Genomic DNA, 27,883 nt, shown 5'->3' with positions numbered 1-27,883 from the left:
TAGGCATCTTGTTTTTTAGGGCCCTTCTTGTTTTTTTTCTCGCCCTCTCGCATTAGATTTAGGGTCTGCAAAGGACGTCATCCATAAAATTTACTTGGTGTGGCCTTACAAAACTTCCTAGGGATCATCTCGTGGCTGGAAAATGTCCTGCAGTGCTACCGTTTCCCCCCAGGGGGAGCACTTTTGGCCCTGGTCTGTAGTCTGGTGTCCAGCCACTCTTCATAATCCTCTGTTGGCATCTCAATGATCTTCTCTCGAACAAACTGTGGAAAGACAAAGATTTAGATGAATATTCATAATCATGATAGATTTTTGTGAATCATCAGATCAACATAATTCTTGTTTTTCAGATCCCTAGAAAAGAAATTATTATATAATGTTTACATACAGTAATAACATTTAGCATGTACAATGTAGATTGCAGTTGTTCTCAAATTGTTGGTCCTTTGATTTGGGAATAATGATTCAAAGAGAAATGTCAACACTTAGATTCCTATTAATAGTTTTCCTCCCAGCCCACTCTTTTGATGTTTTCCTATTTCTAAATTTCTACTTAAAGATTTCTAACATCGTTGAAGAGGTTCATCAGTCATATAGAATTATCAGTTAGTCCACACCAATTTAATTTGTTGGTTCTCGGATTTTTTCAGAAAAAACATGAAGCGACAGGGTGAAAAAAAATAAAAATAAAAACAGGTCTAGGCATCCTATTATAGGCTTAAATGCTATGAAATGAGCCATGAAGTCAACACAAAAGGCTGGGTTAAAATTTAAACATTGAATTTTGAACTTTTAATCATACCACTGCAATGATAGATGGGAAAACTGTAACAACTAGTAAGGAAGAAAAGGACTTTCCTCAATTGTTTGGGGCAAAACATGAGCATTTTTCAGTTGATTCAGGACCAGAATCAATTTTTTTTTTTGGAAATCAGAAAAAAACGAAGAGGCGAATCCGAGAACCAACAAATTAAATTGGTGTGGCCTTAATATTAAACAGTGCATGTTCTTAAGGGGAAAGTCTATGCAGTTGCAGTGAGTTCCCAATAATATAGATTCAAGTTTTCCTCTGACTAGCCCACTGTTTTCATGTTCTCCTATTGCTAAATTGCTAAAGGAAAGATTTCTAACAATGAAGAAAATACTGGGGGTATGTCGTACCTCTATAGCAGAGCTGATATCAGGAGCACACAGCTCCCATGGCCGGAGTGTGGACAGGACCTTGAGGAACTGGTGAGGACTGTACCTTCTGCTGATGCCGTCCAACTGGACCTGGGCAGGGGAGGACGGAAAGTTGGTATTTTAATAAGACTGATTTAATTTTATGGATCCATGTGTGCATTGATTTTTGCCTGCTTAAAAAAAAAAATCCAAGGCTCTGGCCTGGATGCCATCCTCCGTAGTCCATGGTATCTGGTGACAATAGAGAGCCGGCAGTAACTACGGGAGGTGGCACCCAGGCTGCCGAAGCTCGACAGAACTCAAGAACTCAGTACAGTGCTGACTCATACATGTAAATGCCGCAAAAAGGCCAGCATGTTGTAAAAGTCACTCTGTACTATCGCAAAATCACAATACCAAAGTTTGTATCCCAGTGGTTTAGCATAATTTTTTTTTTTGCTGGATCTTTTTATATTCGTCCACACGCACTAGTTTGGGGGTGTTCATGAATATTTTCATTTAGAAATAACTAGTTCCCTGTACTTACAATGCCGTATCTGGAGATTTTCTCCAGGATGTTGAGACAGAATCTGTCGTCCCTGATGTTTGGTGGCAGGTTCTCCTGTAGGTCCTTATACCTGTGGGGGAAAAAAACACCTTACACTAAGTCTGGTAACTTCAACTTCCTAATCTGTGCACTTCCAGTACTTCTTGTGTCCATCCAGATACTAGACACCACTGGAAGAAACTGGAAGTGACATCTCTACCCTAATCCCATATGACACAGAACTATAGAACCTAAGGGACAAGAATGACAGGCTAAGCAACAGATTAATCCAACTCGTCAACCATGTAACATCTCACTCTTTCACTCACTCACTCACTCACTCACTCACTCACTCACTCACTCACTCACTCACTCACTCACTCACTCACTCACTCACTCACTCACTCACTCACTCACTCACTCTCACTCACTCACTCACTCACTCACTCACTCACTCACTCACTCACTCAGTCTCTCACTCACTCACTCACTCTCTCACTCACTCACTCACTCACTCACTCACTCAGTCTCTCACTCACTCACTCACTCTCTCACTCACTCACTCACTCACTCACTCACTCTCACTCACTCACTCACTTACTCACTCACTCACGCGGGTCAGATCGGACGAAGGCTGGAGTGTGATCCAACCTGCGGGAGGGCTGGGACCAAGGGTGATGCGATATACACCGTGTTGTATTTTATTTATGTCATACCCACCAAAGAATCCAAAATGAGGCAACATTTGGTGTCCAAAACCAAAAAATGCAACGTTAATTCCAACGTCCAAATCGGGTATTCGAATCTTTGAAAGCAGTACATGTGGCTTAGATGAAACGCGTTTAAAATTAATGATTCTATGGAATATCTGGAAGCCCACATAAAGAACCCAGGCTGTACCAGTTATTACACGGGCTGGAACACCCATATCAAACTTTATCACAGCCCAGCTATGACAAAATACAAAATGATGACAGTAGTCCAGAACCCACCATGGAGCGTGGACCTTCTGTCGGCGCAGGTTCTCGTACTCCTCCTGCTCCCGTCTCTCCTCCTCCTGCACCGCCGTCTTCATCTTATCCACCGCACGGAAGAAACTGGTCGGGTGGCCCAGCGTCCGGAACTTAGTCTCACACTTCTGTTTTCTTTTCCTGAAGAATACAAGTACATGTTATTAATAAGCCTTGTATCTTTTTACATTGTACAAAGATGAACAGTGGGGTCGTGTGGTGCAGTTGGTAGTGTGTTCGGCTCACACCCAAGAGGTCACGGGTTCAAACCCTACCCATGTCACTGATCTTGTGCCCTTGGGAAAGGCACTTTACACGACTTTCCTCACTTCACTCAGGTGTAAATGAGAACCTTAGTCTATAGCTTTGGTTAGCGACGTCCCTCGGATAGGACGTTAAATGGAGGTCCCGTGTTTGGGACAGCCACACCCCACGCACGTTTAAGATCCCGCTGCACTTATCGAAAAGAGTAGGGGTCCTTCCCGGTGTGAGTGGTTCAAACCTTACAGTCAGGTCTTACGCAGCTTGTACCGGATGTGCGTGCATGTACAAAACTGGACCAGGTGTGTTATGCCTAAAGCCAGTTTACCGGTTATGCAAAAACAAACAATCTTTCCACCTCACCTGTCCAGAGCCTCCAGATTGTCGTGGAGAGTGAGGGACTTCTCAGCCGTGACGTCTGCAAACCTCTGCTTCATCTCCAGCGGCATGCCCTGCTGCCGCACGCTCGGGAAGTCCATGTACAGCGCAAAGTACGCTGGCGAGCTGGGAATGCATGGGACGCAATGGATAATTAGATACAAGACTACAATCAGGATTTTTGGGTGCTTTCCCAGATACAATTCCTAAATTTCAAGTCAATTCACTTAAATCTAAAGTCACTGTGACATGAATCAAACTGATAAGTTTTAACTGTTTTTTAAATTATCTTTTAACCTACAGACTCGAATCAGTATATCTGTTAGCATTGCCAGAATTGGTAGAATTGACAATAATATTTCTTTTGACACTCTGAGCCTCTGATCAGGTCCCATACCCGACTTCAATAAATTGATGATAAATGTAAAAGATACTTTAATTTATATTAACTTACTATTATATTTATCTAGTAGTTGGAATTTTGAAAATTTTGAGAGGCTACTAAAGGGAACATGTACCTAAGAGGTCTGGCAGGCAGGGATTTGGTGGAGGGTGTGGAAGGGGTTCCCCTGAGTCTGTAGTCAGCAAGCTGTGAACGCACCTCATCTGTGGGGGAGGGCTGGTGACAGAAGTTCAACAAATGTTTAAAAAATTATACTAACACAACAGGCAATCCTAATTACAAAACTCCAACAAAACTCTGTGTAAGTTTTTTATACTAGTACTGTAAGTTGCTTTCTACTCCTTTCTACTGCTTTCAAATGTAGCCAAGTCAAGTCACAGTTGGTTGAAATTTCATGCCTTGAACCTTGAACAGGACATCAATGATGTGAACACAGATGTCAAACTTTAAGAACAAACTTAATGTAATAAAACAGGTACTACTTATTTTACTATCAAACAATGAATTATACATCAGTCCTATAAATTAAGCATGTGTAAATTTAACTGTTTGCATCAATGTGTTTTACAGTGCAATGTTCAACTAGATGTGTACGTTACAACTTGGGGACTGTTCGAAATCCAAACTTGATCGCCAACTTGTCATACTGTACAAGCTTGCAAGTGCAGACTATGTGAACAGTTTAAGAGACTAGAAAAACAGGTGGTTTGTGTAACATTAGACATTAGGCCACACCAAGTAAATTTTATGGATGACGTCCTTTGGAGACCCTAAACCTAATGCGAGAGGGCGAAAAAAAACAAGAAGGGCCCTAAAAAACAAGAGGCCTAGATCAGAAATATACTAAGAGACGACAAATGTTAGGACACAAATTGAATGAGGTGACACAGTGTAACAAGCAAGAAGTCTTTTATTCATCATTACAGCAATAAATCAGGTGGAACATCAGGTTGTCGTCTTGTCCTGTTCTCGCGTTACGGGTTTCACGTCAATCTGACGAGTTGCGACACTGTCGTGACTCTTTGGTCATAGTTACAGGAAGCGGGATTTCTTACAGAACAGGTTACAGGAAGCGGGATTTCTTACAGAACAGGCCAAAATCAATGCTCGCGCGGACGTCATCCATAAAATTTACTTGGTGTGGCCTTACACATATTACACAACACAGTCATGTACATCTTATGTTTGACTTACTGGTATATCAATCCTCAATGTTAGGACAGCTGCTCAGAAATACAACAACATTGAAGAAGGTTTGAAGAAGATTGTTGTTAACAATAGGTTTTAGAATTACATTGTAGTTTAGTACATATTTCAGACTTTTAACTTTAGATGAATACAATTCAAGACTGAGGAAACATCAGAAGTTGTATAATTGCCACAAATGTTACTGTGTGTCAATTCTTCACTTAAACTACATTTGGGAAACACCAAATTGTGTGTTTTAAAAGAGTTTTCCAGACTTACATTTCGAGCGGATCCTGGCATGCCGTAAGCACGCGACTGTTTCCTGAGCGCCATCATGGCTCGTGCCCCCCTCCCCACCGTCTGCATGGACATTCTGAGGAAGAAATATACACATGTAATGAGCTTACTATAGGGTAATTTTTTAAGTCATGGATGTAGTTGTACTATGTCTTAAAAGTTTATATTAGTTTGAAATATGGTACAGTACTACATGTAGTCTTTGCGTAGTCCAGTTGTTAGTGGCCCTGCCTATATGGACCAAGAAGTTGTGAGTTTGAATCCCGGCTGTTGTTGCTCACCCAACATTACTGGAAAGGCTTTTTTAAGACAGGATGTTAAACTGTGGTCTGTTTATTGAGATGTTGGAATTTCAAAGAGCAAGAGTAGAGTAATTTCTCTTGTAGAGCCTTCCCTGTTATGACATAGACTGGATGTCAGACTCCCATAACACACTACTGCCCAGAGTTAGCCAGACGAGTGTGAATCAGGGCCTAATTGAGGGGGGCTGTGGTATAATTTTATTGGGGCCAGGAGTCAAGGAACTGGCCTATGTAGGCCCTGCAAACAGTCTAGCACCCAGGCTAGTTATGACAAGGTTCTGAGTGAAAGATCATCTCTTCAGTGTTCAACATTTAACTTTTGATAACAAATTCCTCACCTGTCCACAGCCCTGGGAGAATTGATTGTGATAGTGGGGGTGTCCCGTCTGGAGGCAGAGTCTTCCGCGCTCCCCGGTCTCAAGTCTCCGTCCTGCGCTAACCCCTCCTCAGCCTCCTTCTGCAAGTCTGCACTGATATCTGACAGGAACTTCAGAAGGGCTGTAGAAAAATAACAGAACATTCCAGAAAATTACAAACTTGTAAACATGCCAGATGTATGTGGGCTGTTGGTCTGTTGTTGAGAAATTTTAAAGCATTTTTATCAATGGTACATTTTACGTTTTCAGTGACCTTCATTCCTCCATTAAGACCTTGCTACCTCCTTGCATTGTGAAATTATTCCAGGTTTAGTGCCTTTTTATCCACCAATTATTCATTATCATTATTTAATAATCTTAATTCTGCCAGGTACTGAAAGACTGCCACATTAATATTTAAAAACATCGTGCCATCGAAAGCCTTTTCAGAATGTCTTGAACTGTACAGTGGATATCATTTTCTGATGAAATGAACATACATGGGGTTGGTGGAAAAAGGAGTCCAGTCCAATTGACGGAAAAAGAAGTCCAGTCCGATTTGGGGGTGGAAAAAGCATAGAAACTCTAAGTACCCATAGAGACCCGAAGTACCCATAGAAACTCAAAGTACTCATAGAAACTTGAAGTACCCATAGAAACTCAAAGTACTCATAGAAACTTGAAGTACCCATAGAAACTCAAAGTACTCATAGAAACTTGAAGTACCCATAGAAACTAGAAGTACACACACAAGAAAAAAATGTGCCTGAGTGTGGTCTTTCGTAGAATTTCGTAGAAACTACCGTACTGCTTTTTCCACCCCCAAATCGGACTGGACTGCTTTTTCCGCCAATCGGACTGGACTCCTTTTTCCACCAACCCGCATACATGTATCTCAGAGGTTACTGAATGTTGCATTTATTCTACAATTATTCAATTATTTTCTTCATGTGGTGGTCTTAATCTACATTGTACCAGGTAGAATTATGACACTTCTAAGTATTACATCTTACAAATTTTTACTAAGGACATAAATAAATTTCCCCTCATTCACCAATTTCACACTTCCCACAATGCCTAGTAACGGTCACGGATATGACGTAAGACCACCCCTCCCCCTTCCTCAATGTAATATTTCCAACAAGTTCTATCGACAAACTGGTCAACTATTGCTTTGAATTATTTCTCTTAAAGCGCATGCCATAATTGCATTTTTGTTGGAATTAGAGAAAATGACGTAATTTCTATCATTCTAATATATGTAATGCGACCGTGCGAGTAGGAGAGTCTTCGGTAGAAGGTAGAACGATAGAAGGTACGTCATTTTCTCTAATTCCAACAAAAATACAATTATGGCATGTGCTTTGTACTAGAGAAAAAATTAAAAGCAATTGTTGACCAGTTTGTTGATAGAACTTGTTGGAAATATTACATCGAGGAAGGGGGAGGGGGTGGTCTTATGTCATATCCGTGCCCATTACAAGGCATTATGGGAAGTGTGAAATTGGTGAATATTAAATTGACAGACGTCCAATTATCACCAGATTGGTTAGTGATAACTGTGTAGGTTTTGGTGACCTAGTGTGGTGCTGAGGTGTTCCTCTGACTTACTGCCATCCTTTCTGGACCTACTGTATTTTCTACTCCTTCTAGATCTGCTTGTGTTGGCTGAAAAGGGAAGAACTAGACAGTTTCTACATGGCCATATGATTTCATTTCTGATCAATTATTTTTTTGTTTATTTTATGAGTTAAAATAACACTCAGGTCTGTGACCTGCAGCTGTTTTTCAGGTGTCCCTGGATCCCTGAAAATTTCATAGTATTACACATTAGCAATAAAAAAAATTGATTGCAATGATTGACATTAAGCAAACAACATAGAATTTATGAAACTTAATATTATAGCAATTATTATAGCTGTGAATACAAAGTTAAATACAGGTTTACACTACCACCTTCCATCCTTAAAGTACCGATAGTTTGGTATAGCCAATTAGACTAACATGACATTACTTCTATTATAATGTGGACAATGGCTATTGACTCCACTCTGAGGGGTCAAATTATTCTATTTTAATACCTGAAAATATAAATATGATTTGTACAATCAGGTACACAGAAAGAAAAACAAAATGCATCATCTGGACCCCAATCAATAATCATATACCAAAAATCAAAGACATTCGACAAACCCACTATGCTGCAAAGTTCAAATAACTCAAAAGAATACGGTAACCTTCCCATATACATTTGTAAGGATATCTCCTTCCAGAGGTAAAAACTTGAAGACATTCCTGCATAGTGATGCCCATAGACTTTGGGAGCACTGGCGCTCCTTAAAGTTAAAAAGTTAGTCTGGAGCCCTGTAAGCAACAAACAAGCATAGAAACTTTCATAATATTCCTGCTACATGTACCTACCTTTGTCATACACCTCATCCACTTCATCTGCCTCTGGTACATCTTCACTAACCACGATGTCTGGAGCGGTTACCGGGCTGGTGGTCACCGTCGGGGTGGGAGGGGTGGGGGGTACGGGACTGGGGGAGGGGGGTCCTGGGGAGACCCGACCGGAGCTGTGACTCCCGGGACGACTGCTGACGCTCGGCGAGCGAGCGATGGAGACTTTCCGCGCGCTAGACGGTCGACGAGACCCTGCAGCTAGTCTGATACTCAGTCTGGTTTGCTAAATAAACACAAAATATGAGAATGACATTTTGTCTGTTTTGGTATGGTTGTTCACAATATTTAGTAGATAAGTAGGGGTAACAAAGACGAAGGTCAAGTTCGAAAATGAAGTTAACATTACATAAGAACAGTAATTGTAATTATTACAGCAGCCGGTTTAAGATTCAGTCTGTTTTGCTACAAATGCAAAATATGAGCAATGAAATTTTATTTGTGTTGGTAAAAAGAAATAGCATATAATTACTGTTTGACCACGTTCCAAATTTTGAAATTTTGTCTGTTTTGGTATGTGGTTGTTCACGATATTTAGTAGAAGAGTAGGGGTAACAAAGACGAAGGTGAAGTTCGAAAATGAATTTAAAATTACAGAAGAACAGTTACAGTTACTGTAATAATTACAGCAGCCAGTTTAAAACTCAGTCTGTTTTGCTACAAATACAAAATATGAGCAAATTGAAATTCTATTTGTGTTGGTAAAAAGAAATAGCATATTATTACTGTTCGACCACATTCCAAATTTTGAAATTTTGTCTGTTTTGGTATGTGGTTGTGCACAATATTTAGTAGAAAAGTAGGGGTAGCAAAGACGAAGGTCAAGTTCGAAAATGAAGCTAACATTACAGAAGAACAGTTACAGTAACTGTAGTAATTACAGCAGCCGGTTTGAAACTCAGTCTGTTTTGCTACAAATGCAAAATATGAGCGATGAAATTTTATTTCTGTTGGTAATAAGAAATAGCATAATTACTGTTCAACCACTTTAAAACAGATTCTGAAGATATATTTTTGACCAGTTATCTGATCCTTTTTTATAAGACAACTGAGTACCTGATAGCAAAACAGACTGAAGAAGACAGAAGATTGGTCGAAAATTTGATGTGTAATGTTTAACCAATACATTCGATCTTGGTGTTGAAAATACATTTGAATTCTTCCATAGCACTAAAAATCTTCCATAACAAAAAAAAACAACAACAGTAAGTTGTCTAACTCTGTCTATTCTTGGCTGTGAGATGAACTGGGCCCACTTTGTCTCCGTCATTTTCTCCTTCTTCAGTTTCTGTTGGGTTGTCTTCGTACCTCCGGGTTCCCTGTAAATTATCATAATGTTTAATATTAATGAATGAAATATTGATTACAGAAAAAAGGTAGTCCCATATATAAAAGCCTTTTTTGAGGCTGTAGAGGCAGTGGGATGTAAACCAATTGTGAAGACCACTGTATTGGAAGGTGAAGCCCATCCTTCTCTTTCCACCGCCTTTTACCTCCCCAACTGAAGTCAGGTACCCATTTTACACCTGGGTGGAGTGAGGAAAGTCGTGTGGCTTTCCCAATGTCTTAAGCCAAAGGAATGCATGGAATTGAACCCCCACCTCTCAATCTTGTGCATGGAATCGAACCCCCACCTCTCAATCTTGTGCATGGAATCGAACCCCCACCTCTCGATCTTGTGCATGGAATCGAACCCCCACCTCTCGATCTTGTGCATGTATGGAATCGAACCCCCACCTCTTGATCTTGTGTATGCATGGAATCGAACCCCACTCTTGATCTTGTGTATGCATGGAATCGAACCCCACCTCTCGATCTTGTGCATAGAATCGAACCCCCACCTCTCAATCTTGTGCATGGAATCGAACCCCCACCTCTTGATCTTGTGCATGGAATCGAACCCCCACCTCTCCATCTTGTGCATGGAATCGAACCTCCACCTCTCGATATTGTGTCCCTAGCCACTCGACCATTCAATGCTATTGAAATCATGATACTACAATATGAAACAGTTTTCTTACTTGAGGTCCCAACATGAAGAGATGGGCATCATGACACTGGGACCCTCCAGAGACATGGACTCCAGGATCCAGTTCAGAGCACACAGCTGACGGAAAAAACTTTCTCTGTCACGGGGGAAAAAAATGGAGTTAGAAAACAAGTACAGCTGTGTACATAAACCAATGTTAGGTACATTAGAACAGGTACAAAATGTACACAGGTTTGGATCTGTACCTGTACCCTGTGAGTGTTCTAGCCAACATTTGTCTAGCATTTCATCATTCAACTGTAGAATTTTGCTGTTCGAGACAGGCAAAAATTTTGCCAAATCCTTCACTTTTGAGACACAAAAATCCGTGTGTATATCAAAGATATGGAAAGAGCTGTAAAAATTTGTCACTCAAAATGCAGGATACAGTGTTTCAGAATCTGAAAATTTCAAAATGGCTCAGTCAGGGAACATTGCCTGGACTTCCTTAGGATTGAGACAGAAACTAATATGTATTCACAGCTTCATTGTACCCGGAAATTCCCCTAGCTCTTTTCCACAAGCAAAAAAACAACAACAATGGACCATAGCGTGGTCCAGGGTTACTTGAGGTCCAGGGTTACTTGAGGTCCAGGGTTGCTAATTACTATAAAATAATACTTGTCTACATACATACTAGATACATAGCCTTAACCTCAAACACAGCGACTTACAGCTCAATGGGTGTTGCAGGTTGGTGTGCGTTGATGTTGGAGTAACAGGGGGTGAAAGGTCGCGGAGGGGCGCTGTGCGGACCTTTCTTCTTCTTCGTGCTGACGGCGGAACGTGTGCGAACGGACGGTGCAAACTCCGACTGGGCCGCGATGTCAATTGTGCTGTAGGAATAAGACAGAAGGAAAGAAATTAATAAATGATGTGCAGTTTGAGTCAATCAAAGATTCTAAGTTAGCAAATGTAAGATTCAAAGGCAATACTCAATTCACTGCTGCTAACTTCACCAACATGTAAGCCTTATGTATACAGTCACTGTGGTATTTCATGTTGAACAAGCAATTGACAATGTTTTATTATCATATATGTTATATTGTTTTGTAATATTATTATTGTCAAATTCTAGAAAGAAAAGTGCAACACATATTAACTTTCTTTATAAAATATTCTTGAAGATGGTAAGAAATTTACATGTAACGTTATAATCCAACTGACAGACTTGTGAGTTCGACTCAATCTTCCAACTTTTTCTTTTCAACTATGTCTTTATTTTGTTCCACCTACCCAGCATGACTCGTAGCAGCACTTTTTGTTCTCGAACTGCTCCCCTCTGGAACTTCTGTTTGGAAAAACCTGGGAGGGAGACAACAGAACAGAAAACGTTATGATATAACAATTATAACAAAAAGACATAGGCACCATGATTCTGTATCACAATTTACTCAGCTGTCAATATTTCTTTATCCAAGTGTGCATCTCTGAAAAAGTAAAATAATTATTATTTTGAATTATTTACAAGTTTGAAAAATGACAATGTAATATTACATGCTCTTAAAGTAAATGCATTTTCGAATTATTTTACAAGTTTGAAAAATGACAACGTCAATATAATATTACATGCTCTTAAAGTATTGATATTTTTACAAGTTTGAAAAATGACAATCCATGCTCTTAAAGTATTAATGCATTTTTTAATCATTTACAAGTTTGAAAAATGACAATGTAATATTACATGCTCTTAAATTATTAATGCATTTTTAATTATTTACAAGTTTGAAAAATGACAATGTAATATTACATGCTCTTAAAGTATCAATGCATTTTTGAATCATTTACAAGTTTGAAAAATGACGACGTAATATTACATGCTCTTAAAGTATTAATGCATTTTTTAATCATTTACAAGTTTGAAAAATGAAAATGTAATATTACATGCTCTTAAAGTATTAATGCATTTTTAATCATTTACAAGTTTGAAAAATGACAATGTAATATTACATGCTCTTAAAGTATTAATGCATTTTTGAATTACATGTATTTACAAGTTTGAAAAATGACAATTTTATATTGACATGCTCTTATTGCCCTGATAAATATGGTATTGCTTGGTTTTATAACACACTTTTGTGGACACTTAGTTTTCAAGCACTACAGGAATTTCACCAGATCAACTTCTACGATTACTTGTAGTTAAATCAATTTCTACAGAGCCATTCCAACATGTTGCCATAAGTTCTGTCAAACCTTGTTGATTAACGTTCACATTGATATTGATTAATTTTTACGTTAATATTGATTAATGTTCACGTTAATTACAGTTAACGATCACTCCTGCCTACATCTATCTACTTGCACCCTATAAATTACACCATAATTAGTTTACACTTTGGAACTTTTTATCGCAAATTGAGTCACATCCTAGCAACAATCGTTTGCGCACTGTTGTTCAGTGACATTGTAAAGAGTTTCTTCTCTGAAATAAGTTTCATTATTCATTGAGTCATTGAATCAATAGATAATTATTGAAGTTCTTTTAAGTTCAAATCAAACTCTGAAGCACCTGTTAGCATTTTGTAGCCCCTTTACTACTTTAATTTTCCTTACAGTCAGTGACACTCAGATTTCTGATATTGACTCACGAAGCTACTTTTTCCAACAATGCCCCTATGTATTGCCTGAAAGAAAGGCTATGGACTACTTTTCCTTTTTAGCAGCAGAAAGTATATATTATCCAGTCAGTATTGTCCTGAGGAGAACTAGAAAGACCAATTTGGCAGCCACATTAGACTTGTAAGAGTGCTAACTCAGAAAAATCTAGTAACATTGGCTTGTAAGTGATTTTCAAATACGTTGTCACGTAGCGTCAAATCAAGAGTGGTTGATTAGCTTAAGGAGACAGAAGGTTGCTGGTTCAAAGTCATTAACAGCTGTGTGTGTTTACTGCGGGCTTGAGTTGTGGATACACCTGTGGCAATTGTTATACAGAAAAAAGTATTTCGAGCCTTGAACTAAAAACAGGGAATCAAGTTTAAGCCTTGATATAATGTCTAAGCATAATTCTGACCGGTGACATCTTGTGTTGGATATATGAGAACCGGTGGAGGTATTTTAGTAGACGTTAACCACAGCTAAGAAAACTTACTTTCCCAAGTCCTCGTCTTTAGACAAGTCATCATCAGAGTCTTCCTCGTCGGAGGAGGAACCCGCCGTTGGTGGTTGCCATGACGACAGTTTCTCCATCTCCTGTCGGCGCGTCTGCTCGGCCTGGGCGTCCTCGTGCGCCGCTTCCTCGTCATTCATCAGGCGAAACAGACCCTTACCCAACCGCACTGACTGCATCAGGGACCTGGGGAGAACCACAGACATAATGATAGAACAGACCCTTACCCAGCCTCACTGACTGCATCAGGGACCTGGGGAGAACACAGAGATTAATAGATAGAACAGACCCTTACCCAGCCTCACTGACTGCATCAGGGACCTGGGGAGAACAACAGAGATTATAGGATAGAACAGACCCTTACCCAGCCGCACTGACTGCATCAAGGACCTGGGGAGAACACAGACATTAGGATAGAACAGACCCTTACCCAGCCGCACTGACTGCATCAGGGACCTGGGGAGAACCACAGAGATTAAGCCACACAAATCTAATTTGTTGTTTCTCAGATTTTTTTCAGAAAAATATGATCATGAAGAGACAGGGCGAAAAAAAAACAGACCAAGGCACCCCATGATAGCCAGAAATGTTATAGTACAAACCATGAAGTGAACATACCAGCCTGGTTTATAATTAAAACAATAGATTTTGACCTTTTAAATTGCATTGTTACATTGAAAAACTTTATTAACAACTTAAGGAAGAAAAGGACAGTCACTGTCTTCAACCGTTGGGGCCAAAATATGTCTTTCATTGAGCATTTTGCAGTTGATTTAGAACCCAAAGTTTTTTGGTTTTTTTTTTGCAAATCAGAAAAAAACGGACAGGGCAAATCCGAGAAACAACAAATTAAATTGGTGTGGCCTTAGGATAGAACAGACCCTTACCCAGCCTCACTGACTGCATCGGGAACCTACAGACAGTGGAATGTTTTTTTTTTTAAATTCAGTATAAGGCCACACTAGAGCTGTGTACCGGTACGCAGTACCGATACTGTACCGGAAAAATTGATTAGGTACAGGTCCAAAATACCTAATCCCTCAGTACCGGTACTGTACCTAAAAAATTTCACACCAATTTTATGCCTATATGTGACCTCAAATGTGTAAATAGCTGGTCCACAATGGGTCTCTGTGTAAGGACAGTGTGTTCATGAAAATAAAAACATCTTAGTTTTGCCTATATTTTATCTGAACATTCGCCATAAACAAAGAATAAACCTTAACTATCGAGTTTATTAATTTTTTTTTGTTATTGAAGGAGTTCAAAAGAGCATATAAATTGGTCGAATTGTTCAGGTACAGGTTCAGGTCCGGACCTGTACCTAAACCTGTGTACCTGTACCTGTACCTGTACCTAAAATTTGTTTAGGTACACAGCTCTAGGCCACACTGATTTATAATAAAATTCATGGACGACAATTCTGCAAGTTCATCATCTGCTGCTTCTTACCTCTGTTTCTTAAACTGGCTGTTGAGACTGTTCAGCTCCTTTTTCTGTTTCCTCAAGACAAACTGGGCAGCAGTCTGCGATGAAAAAGAAAAAAACAACTTGTTACTTAATATAATCTATATTTATCAACTGTAACAACATGTTGTGACTGTATCTACCACATGACTTTGAACAGTCATACATGAAACTATCACATATTACAGTACGTAGTCAGATATCTCATTAACAACCCTAAAATAAAACTACTTCAGAATCTTTCCCCATGCCTTGAATAAGAGTCTGATTCACTCTCACAAAAGCAACTCAGAATCCTTAACTCCTACCTACAGCAATGAAAAGATACTAATTACAAAACAATCCTCATAAATTGAAAAGAAACCTCAGGCAAAACCCTAGAGACTGCCTGGTGTCCTGCCATTTTGATCCTTGCGTCACACCCTGAACTAAGATCAGTCCATATTCAGCACATGTGACATAAGATACCGACTGAAGACTCTTGTTCCAGATGCATCTAGAAGAGAATTTCTTATAAGGCCATACCAATTTAATTTCTAGGTTAACGGATTTTTCTAGATAAATAATGGAGCGGGCGGGCGAAAAAAATAAAAAGATAAAAACATGCCTAGGCATCCTATTATGGCCCAAACTGGTATAATAGGAGCCATGTAGTCAACACACCAGGCTGGTTCAAAATTCAGACAATGAATTTTGAACTTTTAATGAAACTACAGTGTATTGAAAGATGGACTAACTGTAACAATTAGGACGAAAAGGACTGTTTTCAACTGTTCAGGGCAAAATATGAGTATTTTGCAGTTGATTCTGAACCAGAATTTTTTTTTTTTCAAATCAGAAAAAGATGAAGCAGGCGAACCGTTAACCAAGAAATTAAATTGGTGTGGCCTAACAGAACCCCATGTGAAGAGAATGATAAGAGATGCTTCAGTGCTACCTGAGGAGTGGATTAAGATTGCCAAGATAGGGTCCTTGTGTGTGTGTATGAAGGAATGCATCCCTTTCCTCCGTATCAACCTGTTTTCTTTTCTTAATTATAAACTGTTGCAAGAAACAACCAGAAGGAAATGATCTAAACTTAAGCAAATTGTCAAGTGCAGGTTTGGTATGAAGTTACTTATGAATGTGGGGTTGTTTCTTTGACATGCTTTTGTGCACATGGTGGAAAGACAGACCGATTATATTATTGTCAGACTGAAAACTGTTTGTCATGGTGTTGGAGGCTGTGGTTTCCATAGTGACAGAAATTCTGAGCTCCTATTGGACAGATTATCATAGTGACAAAAGAATCCTGAGCTCCTATTGGACTGATTTTCATATTGACAAAGAATCATGAGCTCCTATTGGACAGATTATCATAGTGACAAAAGAATTATGAGCTCCTATTGGACTGATTTTCATAGTGACAAAGAATCCTGAGCTCCTATTGGACTGATTTTCATAGTGACAAAGAATCAGGAGCTCCTATTGGACTGATTTTCATAGTGACAAAGAATCCTGAGCTCCTATTGGACAGATTTTCATTAGTGACAAAGAATCCTGAGCTCCTATTGGATTGATTTTCATAGTTACAAAGAATCCTGAGCTCCTATTGGACTGATTATCATAGTGACAAAAGAATCCTGAGCTCCTATTGGACTGATTTTCACAGTGACAGAGAATCCTGAGCTCCTATTGGACAGATTTTCATTAGTGACAAAGAATCCTGAGCTCCTATTGGACTGGTTTTCATAGTGACAAAGAATCCTGAGCTCCTATTGGACTGATTTTCATAGTTATAAAAAATCCTGAGCTCCTATTGGTCAGGACTGATTTTCACAGTGACAAAGAATCCTGAGCTCCTATTGGACTGGTTTTCATAGTGACAAAGAATCCTGAGCTCCTATTGGACTGATTTTCATAGTTATAAAAAATCCTGAGCTCCTACTGGTCAGGACTGATTTTCATATTGACAAAGAATCCTGAGCTCCTATTGGACAGATTTCCATGTGACAAAGAATCCTGAGCTCCTATTGGTCAGGACTGATTTTCGTAGTGACAACCAATCCTGAGCTCCTATATATATTCATTTTTTTGGTAGTTCTAGGAATCGAAAGGGAAATCAATGATTTTCTTGTGTTAGATGTGTATGGCCAGTCAGCCCCTGACAGTGAGATATTGTGTAACACAGACTAGAAGAGACAGAAGAGACAAGACAAGTGACAAACATGGCGAACCCTTCTCTGCTGCTGCTGTATCTGTTCTTCTGCATCCTTTAGAAGCTGCTGTTCCCGTTCTTGCTCTTCCTCCCTCCGTTTATCTGCCAAGGCTCGGTCCACTGCCTCTTGCTGGAAAAGAAAATCATAATGACTTAATCAGTTGTAGTAAAATGTTACCTGTAACTCTTTTTTTGCTTGAGCCTTTTGAAAGTTTGTATCTTTTCATCATTAGATCGTGATGGAATTAATAAGGGAGACAAACAAACTACAGGTTACATGATAATAATCAAAATACATGTCTGAAAAGATTCCTCAACAAATAAAATTGAATAGTCATTATAAATCTGTTATGAAGAATTGTGTATATTAGAAACATGAATTGTGTGACTGTGAAAGTTTTCAATCCAAAATTATTGACTCCATGGCGATACTTTTAAAAGAGTATAGTTCGAATCAAGGTGCTAAAATGTTGCATTGGGTAGAAATTTTTGGTACACCTTACTTCTAAATACATGTAACATTTGATGACTTCTGGAGGTTCACTTTTAGGACACAATGTTTGAAGTTTAAACTCACAGTTTTTATTTCTTGGAAAATTAGTTTTAGCTGACTTAGTGACTACATCTCATTCTGTAACATAATCTTCCACCTTGTTCAAACTTCTTATTTCAGCCTCAGTGATTGAGCAAATAGCAACCAATCAACAGTGTTCTGTCATTATTGCCAAGTGAGGGACTGTGGAAAAAGTTCGGGATGGCCCTACAGAAGAAATTCAGTTGTTAACACAACATGATGCGTCGGGTGGTGTAGTGGTTAGAGCAATCGACTATGAAGCGGGGAGACCCGGGTTCGATTCCGCGTCGTACCCTCGACATGTCTGAACATGCGCCCGACGTTGTGCCCTTGGGAAAGGCACTTTACATGAATTTCCTCACTCCACCCAGGTGTGAATGGGTACCTAACTTCGGTTGGGGAAAGTCGTATTGAGGTCACCTTGTGGCGCCGAATGGCAGCCGTATAGACCCTTGCGACAGTTCCACAAGAAATAATTGTAGAACAAATATGTGTATCATGTGTATTATTTGATTATTGTAACTTTGTCATTTGTATTGATTATTACAATGTATGTGATACCCTGCATCAATTCAGCCGTATAAAGGCTGCGACTGCACGGGTACTGTTTGGACAATAAAACCATTCTTTTTTCTTTAACATAGACGTCTGTATTCAAGAATAGAATTACGAACATTTTCCTTGAATGTTATGAAGTTAATTTCTGCAATTATTGGTAGATGAAAATTACCTGAAATAACACTAGCCACAAAACATAACCTTCTTGGCAGACGTGAAAGAAATTAACTTTAATTGCAGAAAGACATCCTAACTTGAAACTGTCCCAAACCTTTACCAGAGACGAAATAATTATTTTTACAAGCTCCAAGTCATCTGAAACCAAAAACCTGCCACAAGTAACTGAGTGCCTTGAAGGAGGTCCCCATATTGTGCCCCTTTCTTTTGAAATCACATCACGGGGCGCGGAACGGTCTATACAATGAGAACTTTACCGTGACAGTTCAGTGATCGTGAAAGGGTTCAAAGCACTGCGTTAAGTAATGGTGGAACCCTCCATGGAGACGTGCTTTAGCGGTGAATACACCGTGGCGGATTAAGTAGCTTGTATTTACTCTAAAGCACAATTACTGAATTAGAGAAGACTGAATGGAGCTTGGATTAGAAGAATAAGTCCATCTAATGCGACATTGCAGGAAATCAAATATGAGATTTTTTTTTACAGTGATGACTGACTAACTACATTGTACTTACATACAATTGTGCCTATGCAAAAGCCAGAATTCCAAAATTACAAAGACAATGTCTTTTTCCTTATTTTATGTCTTTTTAACATCATGGTTAAAGTTTGAGTACAACTTCTTATTCTTTTCCAAATTATTCTATAACATCTGTGTCCATTATATCACCAGGGTCCAAAATATCGCCACCTTGAGAAACAGTGTGCTTAAAGATATTTTTACTGCAACATACCTCTGAGGTATGTACATGTACATTTGATGTGTGAAGGAGTGCATGCCAAAAGTATGTTGCAGTAAAAATATCTTTAAGCACACTGTTTCTCAAGGTGGCGATATTATGGACCCTGGTGATATTATGGACACAGATGTTATGTATCAACCTTTCCTTGCAACTTCTAATAATAAAGATTCCTTCTCTTACTAGCTAATATGATTATTCCATAATTTGTTGGATTCTTCTAGAAAAATTTCCTTTGAGACTATTAAGAAGGCATGTTTAGTTACAACTATACGAAAGAAAGAAAAGAGACTGCTCAATTCAGTACAATGTATATCCTGGTTATAGAATTGGAGCCTTCTAAAACTTGCTAGTAAAATAGTACTAGACAGTAGTGGTATGTTATATAGCAAATGTCAATCATTCTTTTTCAGAACAAAAGAATATTCTTTGGATTTACGCACTACATTTTTGTCCTTTGCTTTAGGTTACACACTAGTGACAGTTGTATACGCCAACTGTCCGCATACTTTTTAATGAGCATCACGCAACAAAACCCTCGCAATGTCGCCTACACAACGCGAGATGTCAGGACGAAAACACTCTGACACGGCTTAACGGCTTTGTGAAATGTTTACCACAAACATCCTGGCTATTTTGTCAATATGTACACAAGCTTTTGTAGACAGTGTTCATTATGTTCACCTGTACGCTATCTAGGTAAGGTAGTTAATGAATTAACGAGCCTTCAATTATATAGATATTGGAAAGGGAAAACAAAGTGTACTCGTCAATATTTTGCTGATTTTTCCTTAAAATTGCGCACTTACATTATACAAGTTGCGAAATATTAGCCTCCATAGCATGCCAAACACTGGGGGTTTTGGGGTCTTCATGGTCTTTGGGAGCTTTTATGTGCTATTTTCTGATTGCATATAGACAACATAGCCGGCCTGGTGGAATTACTCCCGTTTTTTAGAACTGGGCTAATCAGAAAACAGCCGAGCGAAGACCACCAAACCCCCAGTTCTATAAGCCTGCTACCGAGGCTAGCGAAATATTTAATACCCTGAAAAATGTGTCTAAAGAGATTTTGAATGCAACACTCCCAGTATAATATGCAGTTCCTAATAAATAAGAATATGATATGAATCTTTATTGCATGTTCTTGCCCAGATGGGCATATAATAATATCTAAACTGACAGGTGCATACCTAGGATTGCTGTACTAGAGATATCTCATCACTATTTTTTCAAAGTGGCAGAATATGAAACCTGGTAAATATATGTTGACGAAGGTTAGTAGCAACTTAGAATTATAACAATTATACATTTATAAGGAGATCCAACTTGGAAAAAGTCATCAAAAGATATTCTGCTGATTCAGAAAAATAACTGAGAAGGGGGGCCGGGGTTGAAGAGGTCGGGTTTTACATAAGGGGGTTAGTGAGTGTGGATTTGGATTGAAGGGGTTTAACCCTGGATTTGGATGAAATTATAGGGGGGTCAAGTCGCTTGGATAGAATTTTTAAGGGGCTAAGGCCCCTGGATGAAGGGGGTCAAGGCCCTTGGATACTAACGAAAGGGGAGTCAAAAAGTAGAAAATCCAAGCTCTTCAACCCCCCCCCTTCAATTTTTTTTTTTGGAACAGTTTTCAATGCAACAATATTTTTACCAGGAATATTCATTTTGCTGGCTGCAGTGACTTTTCTAACTGCTAAAATGGACCGAAACCTGGTGCATTTTAATCTCTAGTTTTACCTTCCCATTGTTATACTGTACTAACACTACAAGCTGGTCAGATATAAGTACATTTTGTAAATCCACCATTCTTGAGTTAATGGGAAACACAGTCCACTCATATGACAGTAAGCTACTGGTCTTTGTGCAGAATACTTTTAAGTCTAGGAGGATTTTCTTCAGATTCACACTCAAAATAGCCTGAGTACATGTTTTCAAAATTTATCCAGTTGTTTCAAGGAACTTAGGTAACTTGAAGTTACTTTCATATACTAGTATTATTACCTGAATGTCTAACCTTCATTGATGGATTTTAGTGTTTCAAATCAGTGCAAGTTAAATGGGGGCCCGCAAGCCCTTTTCCGTAGAGCGTAATCGGCCGTTTTAATTCTACGTAATGCGTTGTAGCCACTTGGAATTTATCGTAAAGCGTAATCTAGAGGTTTCCGAATTCAGCGTAGAGCATTGTTGGGACCCCCCTTGCAGGCCCTCTTAAATGATGTTGCAACTGTGTACAATCAAGTCGTTAGTAAAAACAAAATCTGTTTTAATGTTTGGATTGGCAACCCACTGCCCTTGTGGCCTCAAAAAGGCTATTAGACGACCTTTACTTTTATATTTTACTTATAATTCTTATTAGATACCATCAACTGTTTGCAGTATGTGTATGTGTACATTGTGTAACTTGCCCTCCAAGCTCCCAAAACTCCCAACCAATCAATACAAAGAGATTTGATTTAAATCAGGGCTCGAAAGACCTTAGTGCACCCAAAATTGGAGTTGTGCACCCAATTTTTTTCTGAGGATGCACTGGTGCACCTAAATATTCTTGTAAGTATTTTTGTACATATTAAATGTATAAATTAGTATATACAGGATATTCCTGGCATCTAAGTGTCAGAAAAAAAATAAAACCTTTGCCGTAGTACTTTAAGATTTTGAAGTTAGCAGTTAGTAGTTTAACTTTAAGATTTTTAAGTTAGCTCCCATTTTAGATTCAAGCTCAAAAGAGGAGCAGTAAGATCTGTAATTAGGTTTTGTTATATATGGTGCAGTCAAAATATTTTCTGTGCACCTAATTTTTTAGGTTGGGTGCACCAGTGCACCTATTCCCAAAAACGAATTTCGACCCTGTAAATTGACTGACAACTTTAATTACTACAAACAACACTGTAGGGTGCCTGTTGTAATTCCAGGTTAGAACTAGAGTTCCACGATCTCATACCTTCGCCAAATGATGTTAGCTTTTATGATTAAGAAATTATATATTAATCCGGGTATGCAAATAGGATCCTCAATTGCATGAATTATATCTGTTGATCATATTCTCCACCAAAAGACAGTCTTATCTTAACAAGGAATGCCATGATGACATTTTCTCATAAATTATGCAAATGAGGTCCTTATTTGAATAAGTCATGTTTAATTATGTTCACCTTAACTTAACTTTTAAACACCCAAGTATAAAATTCCAGGCAGTTACCACTATGCAATTATAATATTTTCTCATTAATTATGCAAACTAAGTCTTCATTTGCATAATCGATATCTGCCTGTGTTTCTCTCATTCTTAATAACATATGTCACAAGCTTGAACTTCCTATTATGGAATGCAGCTGATAAATAGAATTTCCTCATTAATTATGCAAATTACATCCCTATTTGCATAATTGTAATATCATTATGTCAAGCATCACTCAAGCTACCTACATACCAAAAATCACGATGATCCATCGATCGGTTCTTGAGTTATCCCCCTTTAAACATTTGTCCATTAAACCCCCCTGCAGTTCTAGAGCAAGCAACTAGGAGGCGCAAACTCATGTCACTTTATCCCCAGCACAAGAGCTATCTACCATCCAAATTTCGTCACCCTAGCATGTCTGGATCATGAGATATCAAAACCGGAAGTTCTGCTGCAGTACCATGACAAGCCGCCAGGTGGCCCAAAATCTAATCATTTTGAGGTCTCATCAAGACCTACCCACCTACCAAGTATCAAGACAATCCATCAAGACCTTCTCAAGTTATCGTGTTGACAGACACACACACACACACACACACACATACACGAACGCCCCTGAAAACATAACCTTCTTGGCGAAGGTAATAACTGCTTACACAAACACAATTATGAAACAGTCTATAAAGGTAGGTTGACCTCATTTTGTGCACAACAGGTTGCTAGACAACGGTGAGATACAGTGTAACACAGTGGAATTACGTATACTGTAATTCACTATGTTCACAGTAGCAAAATGTCACGGTCTGAGAAAAGTGGACATGTTCACAGAACTTTTTTTCACAGTGGCAACAGGTGCAGGAAAAAGAAAGTCCATTTGTTAACTGTGATGAAAAAATCAGGAATTAAAGTAGTAGGTGTAAATCTGTCATTGCTTCAAACTTGTTTTGCAGAATTTTTGTTAACAAGGGACGAAAGAAAAACAAGTTAAATATCTAAAATACAGTTGGAGTCTTCTCATTCTGTAAACCTATAGCTATGAACATAGGTATAAGTTTTAAACCTTCCTTTTTTTTGCACAATATTCATACCTTTCAAGAAAACATGCCTGAATCCCATGGGATTGTTTGTTTACTAAGATTTGGGACCATTTTGAACAGTTATTAAACATGCAGCCTATAAATTCTAAGTTTTTGAATACAGTTGTCAGTTTCGTTCAAACCTTCCTTTTCAAGTGCCCTTCAGGACAAGATGTTGGAATCCCATGCGAGAGTTTGTGTAAAGTTTGCGGACCGTTTTTGCGGCGTCACCTGGCCAAACACGGCAAAGCTTTTACAACGGAAGTACCTTAAAAGCGAGCACTTCATTCTCACGCTGCGACACTTCTTGTCGTGTCGCTCCGGCTATTACGCAAACATTTGTGCTGGAACTTTGCTCTTGTTTGGAAAACATGCCTCTCGGTTTGAGAGGTATCCAGGAGATTTGTGCATGTGTGTTACTGTGTGGAGTTTGGAACTTGTAAACCTGGATTTTACAAAGATTAGCATGAAACTTCACGAAAGTTCACAAAGCTATAACCTTGCAATTTTTACCATTAACACAAGTAATTTCTTTAAAAGATAGAGAAAAAACGGATATGTTAATAAAGGCTAATATATCCAAACAGATTGTTACATAGTACAAAATCAAACGACTGGACAAAATTCTGAAACATTTAATTTGTAGTCTATATATATTACTAGTAGTTGCCTGGTTCATTTTGTATTAATGTAAGGACATGAAAGTTTTGTTTTAAAGCAATGAAAAACACACAATTTTATAGCAACTGCTTTAGATTTATTGCTACAGTGAACTGAATGTTTTTCTTGTCATTATTTACCTAGTATAGATTTCTGCACCAACTTGGACTCCTATTGCCTGGTGGGGCCTTAATACATGTAATCCCTATCTTTACATGGGTGTTAAGCTTTGTCAACATTGTCACCAAAACCCGGACCATAACAATCAGAATTTCTCGCTGTTTTTCCACAGAGATTTTGTCCAGAAAATTGGGCTTAGAAAACAAACTTTGAGTTTGACTCCTATTCCCTGGTGAGGCCTTAATACATGTAATCCCTATCTTTACATGGGTGTTAAGCTTTGTCAACATTGTCACCAAAACCCTGACCATAACAATCAGGATTTCTCGCTGTTTTTCCACAGAGATTTTGTCCAGAAAATTGGGGTTAGAGAACAAAACCTCCATGACAATTAGAATTTTTTGCTGTTTTTCCACAGAGATTTTGTCCAGAAAATTGGCGTTTAGAAAACAAAACCTCCATAGCAATTAGAATTTTTCGCTGTTTTTTCACTGAGATTTTGTCCAGAAAATTGGGGTTAACGTTATAGAAAACAAAACCTCCATAACAATCAGAGTTTTTTGCTGTTTTTCCACAGAGATTTTGTCAAGAAAATTGGGCTTAGAAAACAAAACCTCCCACCTACACACGCACTGGGTCCATGCGGTGGGAAACATCGTGTTACAGTGTAACAGGTTGTTTTGGATTTAGCGGTAATTTGATCGTGGTTTACGTGCGGAAGGCAATTGTCACCTGTATAGCGTACTTGTAAAGGGAACACAAAGGAGAAGGGAGGGCAAGGCTGAAGTCACGTAAATTCAACAGACTTTTTTTACCACGTTGTTAATTGAGCTAACATTTTGCATGGATATTTTAAGTGGTTATAAATCAATGTTGTAAGATGTATAAACATATCCAAAAATGTTACATTGATCTACTGTGTCGTAAAAAAGGCTTCAAAACATATATTTATGCTTCTATAAATTATTGTGTATAAGAGATTGTCCTGCACTTTTGACTGCAGAGTTCTTTTTATATTTCTCCAAGGCGATGTGCTAGATGTTTTAAAGTCTTTCTATTCTAACTGATTTACTCAGATAATAATGGCTGCATAGGTTTCATTTTCAAGCTTTCCCTGAACATTGTTGGCGTGAAAGACAAGAAAGTGTGACTAATTCAGTTTTCCTGTCTTCTAATTTCTTTGCCTCAAATGAGTTGGAGCTAATTTTCTACCAGGTGGTTAAAGGACACAGTAGTATCAGTGCAAGTAATTACTGTGTCTGTTCAGTCTCTTTACTAACAATGGCATCAGATATGACATCTGGATGTATTGTAGAACCAGAGAGTAAGAATTAAGGATGATAATAGAAAGCTGTCGGTTGGATCATTTTTATACCTTACTGTTTAAAGCTTTGTTAGTTCACAAATTGTGAGTTAGGACTAGACTACGTGTAGGCCTAGGCCCACCTTCAAAGTTTTTTTGGGCTGAAACTAGTAAAAGAGACATAGAAAATGAGTGTTACTAGTAAATTTGTCTGGTACAGGTAATTTTCCTTATACTGTTTCCTTAATTAAAGCAACTTTAAGTTATTTTCCTTAATATACAGTTTAACTTTGCTAGTTTACACAGCTAGGCACTAGGCTAGGTCCACCTTCTAGTTTTTTTTGCTGAAACTAGTGAAAGGGATAGAAAATGAGTGTTAGTAGTAAAATTTGTCTGGTACAGGTAATATATTTTCATCCTCTATTTGCGGAGAGGATGTAGGACTCGGGAGCTATAATAGGTTTGGTAACCAGGCTACTACTGTAAGTATGCAGAAAAGAAATATTTAGAGCCATGTAGTTTCTAACCTCTTTCAGCTGTCCCAAAGCTGACAAGATCAGTTTTCTCTCGTCTAAGTGGATGGGACCTCCCAGCTCCTGGTAGGGTTTATCGATACGCGAGCGGTAGCCCTGTCTCGTGGTCTGCTTCAGCCTCCTGCCATAGTTCTCGCGGAAAACCTCCTCTCTCGTTGGCGTCGTCGGGTTGTACACGGTCTCCGAGCGCGCCTGGAGCTTCAGGCCTTTTTGCGTCGGGATGGGGAGCGACTTGACCTGGACGTACGAGCGCGGGTCGTGTCGCGCCGTGCTGGCGGGAGCCATCATCGATTCCCGCGCCTCACATCCAACGCAACGAACGCAACCTCATCTGTGAAGGAATGACAGAAAATTACATCAGGTTTCGAACAAGGCACTAGGGGGCCCAAAATCTAATTATTTCGAGGTCTCATCAAGGAGGGCCTGCATGGGGGGGGGTTAGTGATTACGAATTACGCAAAATTTTCGCCACCGCTTACAAATTACGTTTAAGTCTCAGAGCTGATTATGACTTAACGATTTGCGGCTAAATGTCCTATTACGAATTACGTTGATTTTTGCAGAGGCTGCCTACGAATTACGAAGACTAAAAAGGCCTGATTTAACGCCTTACAAAAAAGGGCATGAAGGCCCTCATCAAGACCAAATATCAGGACAATTTTTCTAAGTCTTTTTATTTATCGTATTGACAGACAAACAGACACACATACAAACACTCCCAAAGACATGGTAAAGGTGTCTTATTTTTCAACTGACGATTATTTATCATTCATATTATGAAATATCATAAAGTGGCCTAATGTTGTATGATGATACCAATATAATTGGTTCCAATTTTAGAAAATCGATACAGATACAAAATCTGAAGGTACCTGGTACACACAGTTTCAAGAAGTGAATTATTATTTTGTCTCTGAATTAAGTATATTAAAATTTTCCACCCAGCCCTGACTGTTTTCGTGTTGATGAATAAAGTTAATTAAGTCAAGAACCAACCAATGAGATCAGTGTGGATTATCTATCGTGAAAAAGAATTTCCTTCCCCCATAAGAATTTCCTCTAAAGATTTCATCTCCCCTTCTAAGACATACTGTGTATGGAATTGAAAAGATGTCAAAACAAAGTGCCCCCCTCCCCCGACCTATCCAAAAGACGGAACCTTTCCACAGTTTTCTGTACCAAAAAGTTTACTTCAAGATTAACTGTACCATAACAGAAAGATTTCTCTCCAAAAGTCCTCAAGTTAAAAAGTCAAAAGTCGCCACGTATTCGAGTCTTTTCCCTGAAACTTGGAAGTTGAAAAGTTTTTTGGGGCTCCGCCATTTTGAGAAGACACGAATTTACAAACTTAAAGAAAATACTGAAATTAGTCTTAGATATGACCCCTCTGTTACTCTGAGCATAACACGAAGATAGACTTATACAGAAACGCTATCACTATCAGAAAATCGCAGCTAGCATGCTGCTAAATCGGTCAGTTTTGCAATGTTTTTGATAACGAGATATCGAGATCGTCTTGAGACTTACCGAGGGAGTCACGCTAAGGTCTCGGGGGAATATCGCAGGCTGTCCCGTCAACACTTCTTCCGTGCCTGCGGTGAAGGTCGCTCTTACTTCCCCACTTCACCTGCGTCTGTTATGCCGCTAGAATATACAATTTACGCCGGTACCCAATCGCTTGGTGGCCTGTAGTAGCTGAAGTGTTCTCGAAACTCGGTGCCACCATTTGTGACCGACACTGATTCAGTACCACAGGGCGAACTAGAAACCATTGGAACACCTGAGTAGC

The 27,883-nt window shown here is 38.9% G+C and overlaps 1 protein-coding gene across 1 annotated transcript; it reads right to left on the bottom strand.

Annotated features, from left to right (window-relative positions):
- On the bottom strand, window positions 1-27,883 carry LOC109476273 (coiled-coil domain-containing protein 60-like). Its single transcript, XM_019777160.1, has 17 exons — window positions 27,622-27,883; window positions 26,089-26,425; window positions 17,188-17,298; window positions 14,957-15,030; window positions 13,487-13,690; window positions 11,629-11,697; window positions 11,067-11,228; window positions 10,385-10,489; window positions 9,583-9,682; window positions 8,325-8,589; window positions 5,886-6,045; window positions 5,228-5,321; window positions 3,876-3,976; window positions 3,343-3,483; window positions 2,701-2,859; window positions 1,709-1,799; window positions 1-263 (listed from the first exon to the last, which is right to left on the bottom strand). The coding sequence occupies exons 2-17, from the start codon at window positions 26,380-26,382 to the stop codon at window positions 156-158; spliced, it is 2,238 nt and encodes a 745-aa protein (XP_019632719.1). The 5' UTR covers window positions 26,383-26,425; window positions 27,622-27,883; the 3' UTR covers window positions 1-155.

Source organism: Branchiostoma belcheri, unplaced genomic scaffold (genome assembly GCF_001625305.1).
Source record: "Branchiostoma belcheri isolate BF01 breed outbred unplaced genomic scaffold, Haploidv18h27 scaffold37, whole genome shotgun sequence".
Taxonomy (NCBI): Eukaryota; Metazoa; Chordata; class Leptocardii; order Amphioxiformes; family Branchiostomatidae; genus Branchiostoma; species Branchiostoma belcheri.
This window is presented reverse-complemented; position numbering and strand designations above follow the sequence as displayed.